General features: G+C 39.5%; 1 protein-coding gene across 1 annotated transcript in view; it reads right to left on the bottom strand.

The window, feature by feature from the left end:
- Positions 1 to 6,429, bottom strand: part of LOC140343862 (uncharacterized) — a gene marked incomplete at its 3' end in the record, with an annotated part of 7,425 nt that extends 996 nt beyond the window's left edge. Inside the window, exon 1 of the mRNA XM_072430762.1 lies at positions 33 to 6,429. Within this exon, the coding sequence (XP_072286863.1) occupies positions 33 to 5,795 (5,763 nt within the window). The remainder of the gene's footprint in view (positions 1 to 32) is intronic.
- Positions 6,430 to 7,152: the final 723 nt, after the last annotated feature.

Here is a 7,152-nt window from a genome sequence, read left to right on the forward strand (position 1 = left end):
CTTGTAGAAGTGGTGCTTGAATTGGATGCCACTGATGTTTTTGCTGTAGGAATACTTGTAGAAGTGGTGCTTGAATTGGCTGCCACTGATGTTTTTGTTGTAGGACTGCTTGTGGAAAAAGTGCTTGAATTGGATGCCACTGATGCCTCTGTTGAAGCACTGCTTGTAGAAGAAGTGCTTGAATTGGTTACCACTGATGTTCTTGTTGTAGAACTGCTTGTAGAAGTAGAGCTTGAATTGGTTAGCACTGATGTGCTAGCTGTAGTACTGCTTGTAGTAGCGGTGCTTGAATTGGTGGGCCCGGATGTTCTTGTTGCAGGACTGCTTGATGAAGTAATGCTTGAACTGGTTGCCACTGATGTAGAGCTGTTTGTAGAAATAATGCTTGAAGGGGTTTCTACTGATGTAGCTGCAGAACTACTTGAATTGGTTTGACTATTTGATGTCGTGGATAACGGTGTAGGTAAAGCAGTCGTTTTGGCTGTGGAGCTGGTCGTTGCAGAACTACTAAAAGTAAAAGGGTTTGTAGAACTACCTGTGGAAGGTGTTCTGTTACTGGTTATTGCAGTAGATGTTGTTATAGTCTTGCTGGAAGTTGGATTAGTACCTGTTGAGTTAATATAAGGAGGAAGGTTAGTAATTGAACCATTTTTAACAGTTGAAGTTGTTACTGTATTAGAAGATATAGTTTTAGTACTGGTTAAATAAGAGATATTGTTAACAGTAGACATTTGCACACTAGTGGTTGCATTAGTTGAAAATGTAGTTGTGTTAGTAGAAGGTAATATACTTGTAGTCAGTGTATTTGTAATGGATGGAGTGTTACTTGTACTTGTCTGTGTTGTAGGTACTGTAATTGAATTTGTCACTGTACTGAAGGATGTTGGCTTATATGTGGTGAGATTAGTAGGTGAAGATGAATTAGTATCAGAAGGTTTTTGGCTACTGGTCTTGTTGGGTAAGGATGTAATTGTGTTGCTGGAAGTTGAAAATGATGAAAGGTTAGTAGCTGGAGCTTTTGACATGGTGTATGCAATAACTGACAATGTTGCTTCATTGGTGGAGGTTGGTTTATGTGTGGTCAGTAAAGTTGAATAAGTTTGAGTATTTCCAGTGGATGTAATGCTGTTGGTTGAATCAGCTGATGGTGTCAGGGTGTTGGTGAATGTTGGTTTAGTAGTGAATAAAGTGTTTGAATAAGATACAGTTTTGTTGAAAGGGTTATAACTACTGGTTACAGAGGTGGAAAATGTAACTGTGTTGGTGGGGTTTGACTTATCTGTGGTCACTGTAGGTAAAATAGGAGCAATGTGACTGGTAGGTTTCAGATTTCTGGTGGGTGACAACGTAACTGTGTTAGTTGATGCTTTTTGAGTTGTTAATATAGTATTGGAAGAAGGATGGTTAGTGGTTACTGTATTTAAAGGTGTCACTACTTTGGTGAAAGTTGATAGATTGTTGGTTAGAGTAGTTGATAAAGGTACACTATTAGTAGAAGACTCATTCTGCCTACTAGTTGTTGTAACTGAAGAGGATACAGTGGTATTACCAAAAGCTGTTGTTTTGTTTGTAACAAAACTTGATGATGGCATAGTTTTGATTGTTGTGGGCATACTACTGGTCAATACAAATGGTGAACCAGAAATACTGTTGGTGAAAGTGTTTTGACTGCTAGTAACATGGGTTGAAGGGTTCTCAATATTAGTTGATGCTGGTTTATTGCTTGTAATTGTGCCTTGAGAGACAACAGAATTACTTGAAACTGTTTGGCTATTCACTGTAGTGGTTGATGATGTCAAGGTTTTGGTTGTTGTTTGTGTATTGGTTGCCAATTTACTAGTTGAGACGGCGGCATTTATAGTTGTAGGTGTTTGGTTATTTGTTGAAACAACAGATGATGATGATTGGCTGTTGCCCATATTATTTGTAAATGATGTTTGTCCAGCTGTAGGTGTGCTACCTGTTGATGTGCCTGATGAAACCACTGTGGTATTAGTAGAATTGGCTGTTTTTTGACTGCTTGTTATCAAAGTACCAACTGATGCACTTGTGGGGGTTGATATTGGAGTACCAAATGAAGATGAATATGTGATACCTGATAGCAATGTGCTGCTGCTTCCAATATTTGAAGCTGATACGTGTCCTTTTGTAGGTGTGCTACCTGCCAATGTAGAAGATACCACTGTGCTGGTATAAGTAGATGGTGTTTGACTGCCTGTTGCTAATGATCTTGAAGATGGCCCAGCAGCAGTTGATGTTTGAGTTTTAGTAGATGATGATGATGATGATTGGCTGTTGCTTACAAAATTCAAAACTGATGTGTGACTAGTTGAAGTTGTGCTGCCTGACAATTTAGTTGATGTCACTAGAGTGCCCATTGAAGGTGAATATGTGATACCTGATGTCAATGTTCTGCTGCTTCCAGTACTTAAAGGTGATGTTTGTCCAGTGGCAGCTGTGCTTCCCAAAAAGTTAGTTGATGAAACCGCATTTGTAATGATAGAAGGTGTTTGGCTGCTTGTTGCCAAAGTACTAAACGATGTCCCTGTAGTGGATGGTGCTTGGGTAGAGCTTATTGGTAACGTTGATGACTGGCTTACAGAATTTGAAACTGATGTGTGCCCAGAGGTATTAGAAGATTTCCCTGTGGTGGTTGATGTTGTTGTACCCATTGATACTGTGATTCCTACTGACAATGTGCTGGTGCTTCCAGTATTTAAAACTGATGTGTGTCCAGTTGTAGGTGTACTACCTGCCAGTGTAGTTGATAAAACTGCTGTGTTAATAGTTGAAGGTGTTTGGGCACTTGACACAGAAGTACTGATGGCAGTCAGTGATGAAGTGCCAATTGAAGTTGGAAATGCGATACCTGATGAAATTGTGCTGCTGCTTCCAGTATTTGAAGATGTTGTTTGACCAATGGTAGGTGTGCTTCCTGACAATGTTGTTGATGAAACATTTGTAATATTAGAAGTTGTTTCTCTGCTTGCTGCTAAAGTACTAAAAAATGTCCTGTTAGTTACTGATGTTGGAGTAGTTGTAGAAGCTGGATATGACATGCTCGAAGACAATGTGCTGCTTCCAGTATTTGAAGTTGATGTGTGCCCAGTTGTGCTTCCCGGCAATGTGCTTGGCAAACTTTCCTTGGTGATTGCAGATGCTGTTTGGCTGCTTGTTGACACAATAGCAGAAGAAGTTCCTGTGGTAGCTGATGTTGGAGTTCTGGTGGAAGATGTTGATAGTGATGGTGATAATGACTGACTAATAACATTTAAAGTGGATATATGAGCAGTCAGTGTGCTACTTGCCAACGTGTTTGCTGAAACAGAAGTGTTAGGAGTAGAAAGTGTTTGGCTATTTGTTGCTACATTGCTGAAAGATGTCCCAGTAGTGGTTGATGTTGGTGTCCCGGTGGAAGAAGGATTTGTGATACCCGATGACAATGTGCTGCTGATTTGAGTATTTGTAGATGATACAGCACTAATTGCCTTAGTTGGGTTTGAGGTTGAACTGCTAATAGAAGGAACCACAGAGGTACCTGATAGATATATGCTACTGCTTTCAGTATTTGAAGTTGGTATGGTGTTAGTAGATACTGCTTGACTACTGGTTGGTGTGCTGCCTAAAGCTGCAGCCGTGCTTGATGTTGGAGTAACAGAAGAAGATGTCACTCTAGTGCCTGATATGGATGATGGGCTGATGATTGTATTCAAAGTTTGTGTGTTTCCAGTTAAAGGTGTCACTGTAGTTGATGAAACAACAATATTAGTTGAAGCAGTAAAACTGCTAGCCAATGTTCCTATGGTTGCTGAAGTTGGAATGTTGGTGGAAATTAAATTTGTATTGCTTGATGTCAGTCTACTACTGCTTTCAGTATTTGAGACTGGTGTGGAATAACTGGTGCTGGTAGCAGTATTTGTTATGATAGGGGACTGATTGCTAGTGCCACTTATTGTTGATATGCCACTTGTTACTGATTGACTGTTTGACACCATGGAAGTAGAAAGTGCCTGGCTACTGGTGTCAGTACTTATGGTCGAACCACCAATTGTACTTGTACCACGTGTACCAAAACTGGAAGATATTTCAGTGTTGGCTGATGCTGACTGTGTACTGGGGTTTTGAGGTGTTGTTATTGCACTTGTTACAATAAGTTGGCTGCTTGGTACTATGGTAGAATAAGTAAATGTATTAGCTGTAGTTGGCTGCCCACTGGTCTTGGCAGTTGAACTGCTAAATTGTGAAGAAGTTTCAATGCTGGATGAAGGTGATTGGCTACTTTTCTCAGTATTTGGTGTTGAAATACTGTTGGTAACAACTGACTGAATGCTTGTGTCTGAATTAGAAGATGTGAATACATTGGTTGTGTGTGATTGGATACTTGATGCTGAGGTGCCAGCAGAGCTGCTGAATACAGCATGGCTACTTGAAGTGGATGATGGTGTTTGGCTGCTAATTTCACTAATTGGTATTGAGATGCTGCTGGTAAAAATTGATTGACTTGTTGGTTCTGAACCAGTAAATGAGAATGCATTTGTTGTAAATGGTTGGGTGCTTTTTTCAGTAGCAATAGTGGAACTACTTAATACAGTTGGAACACTTTTGCTAGGATTCAAAGATGTCACTGAGATGGATGAAGGTGACAAGCTACTCGTCTCAGTGGTAATTGTTGATATGCTGCTGGTTCCAATAGAATGGCTGCTCGGTCCAGAACTAGAAAATGTAAAAACATTTGTTGTGGATGGTTGGTTACTCGTTTCACCAGAAATAGTTAAACTGCTGAATATAGTTTGACCACTTGTTCCCAAACTTGAAGATGTTTTAGAGCTGACTGATGGTGGTAGAGCACTGGTTTCTGTATTAGGTGATGAAAAACTGCTGGTTCCAATAGATTGGCTGCTTGGTTCCGAACTAGATGTAAAAATGTTTGTTGTGGATGGTTGGTAAGTCGTTTCACCAGTAATAGTGGAACTGCTGAATACAGTTTGACCACTTGTGCCCAGACTTGAAGATGTTTGGTAGCTGACTGATGGTGGTAGAGTACTGGTTTCAGTATTAGGTGATGAAAAGCTGCTGGTTCCAATAGATTGGCTGCTTGGTTCCGAACTAGAAGATGTAAAAACGTTTGTTGTGGATGGTTGGTTACTCGTTTCACCAGTAATAGTGGAACTGCTGAATACAGTTTGACCACTTGTGCCCAGACTTGAAGATGTTTCATAGCTGACTGATGGTGGTAGAGTACTGGTTTCAGTATTAAGTGATGGAATGCTGCTGGTTTCAATAAACTGTGTGCTTGGTTCTGAAACAGATGATGTAAAAGTGTTTGTTGTGGATAGTTGGTTACTTGTTTCAATAGAAAAAGAGGAACTGCTGAATCCATTCTGACCACGTGTGGCCAAATTTGAAGATGTTTCAGAGCTCACTGATGGTGGTAGAGTACTGGTTTCAGTATTTAGTGTTTTAATGCTTCCGGTTTCTATAGACTGGCTGTTGGTTTCCAGTCTAGAAGATGTGATTAAATTTGTTGTGGACAGTTGGTTACTGGTTTCATAGGTAGCAATAGAGCTGCTGAATGTAGTTTGACCACTTGTGCCAAAACTTGAGGTTGTTTCTGAGCTGATAGATGGCAACATACTGCTAGTTTCAATAGCATTGGTGCTTGTTTCCAAACTAGAAGATGTGATTAAGTCAGTTGTGGAAGGTTGGTTACTTGTTTCAGAAGTAGCAGTAGAACTACTGATTGTGGTTTGACCACTTGTGACAAAAGTTGTTTCTGAGCTGGTAGATGGTGGCATACTGGCGGTTTCAGAAATCAGAGATGTTAAACTTTCAGTAACAGGTCGTTGACTACTACTTATTGAATTTGAAGAACTAAATATATTAGTTGAAGGTGCCTGATAGGTTGTTTCAGGGGCTGTAAAACTGGTAAAGTCACTTATTCCATTGCTGGAAGATGTTACTGGATTGGTTGAAAGTGACTGACTACTTGCCTCAAATGTTACAGTGGTAGACTCTAACTGACTACTTGCTTCAGTGTTTAAGGATGTTGCTTTACTCTCTGTACTAGTAAAAGGTGCTGTGCTAACTGTTGATGTTGCTGAATTTGTTGAAACTGATGACACGGTAGTTCCAGAGTAGGGTGTTGATATTAAGGGTGTCCCAGTATCAAAAGGTGTTGCTATGTTGGTTGATGACAAAAATGTAATTGAACTGCTACCTGTAGAAGATGTTGAACTACTGATAGAAACTATGGAAGAACTGGTTTCAGTAGTATGAGATGTGCTAGTTGATGTGTGCTGTTGAGTGCTTGTTCCAGTGGTGGTTGTAGTTACTGTAGTACTGGCAGTTGTACTAGGGGATGACACCGGCGTTGCTGTAGTTGTTGAAGGATTCAATGCGCTGCTTATCTGATTGATTATATTTGCTATAGCTTGAGTCAGGGATGCAATAATACTCTGGAGAGCTTGAAGTATTGAGCTGGTTGATTGTGCTTCAACAGGAGATGCTGTGAAAAAAATGAAAATTAGTTTAAAATTATACAGGAGGATATTTATCCTATTTTTGAACATTATCAACAATATATCCTAATTTAGCCATTTATGGGTTATCACTATAACATTTTACTGGGAACTGGCCACTGGGTTGTCTGCTAGACCCCAACATTTGCTTGACTTCTGCCGTATGAATAACATAAGTAAAACAGTACACAGAAAATTGACTTACCTTCATTTTAAAGCTATGAAACAAATGCAGTTGTAAAAAGTCAACATTTTTGTGGAACCTATAGAAAAAGTTTATCCAGAGAAAGGCAAAAAAAGAGAAAAAAAAAACCTGGTACAATTTGCTTCAACAGGGCAAAAAGTCCTTCCTGATTCAATGAGGCAATCAGATTATTCTCTGGATTAACAGTCTTTGTGGCCTTTATTTTAAATCCTTAATACCCAGTTATATTCAGACCCCACAGTCAAGAATCCCTTCCTTATGCAGACATTAAACTTCCTTTCCTTCAGACACAAAGAGTGCCCTCTTGTTCTTTGTAATGATTTATTAGCAATATTTAATACAAAAACTCAAATTCAATTTTGAATTTACCGGTTCTTAGTTGGCTATTTTAAAATGAATACATGAAGTGCTTTTCCACCCATAAAAACT

Source organism: Pyxicephalus adspersus, chromosome Z (assembly GCF_032062135.1).
Source record: "Pyxicephalus adspersus chromosome Z, UCB_Pads_2.0, whole genome shotgun sequence".
Classification (NCBI taxonomy): domain Eukaryota; kingdom Metazoa; phylum Chordata; class Amphibia; order Anura; family Pyxicephalidae; genus Pyxicephalus; species Pyxicephalus adspersus.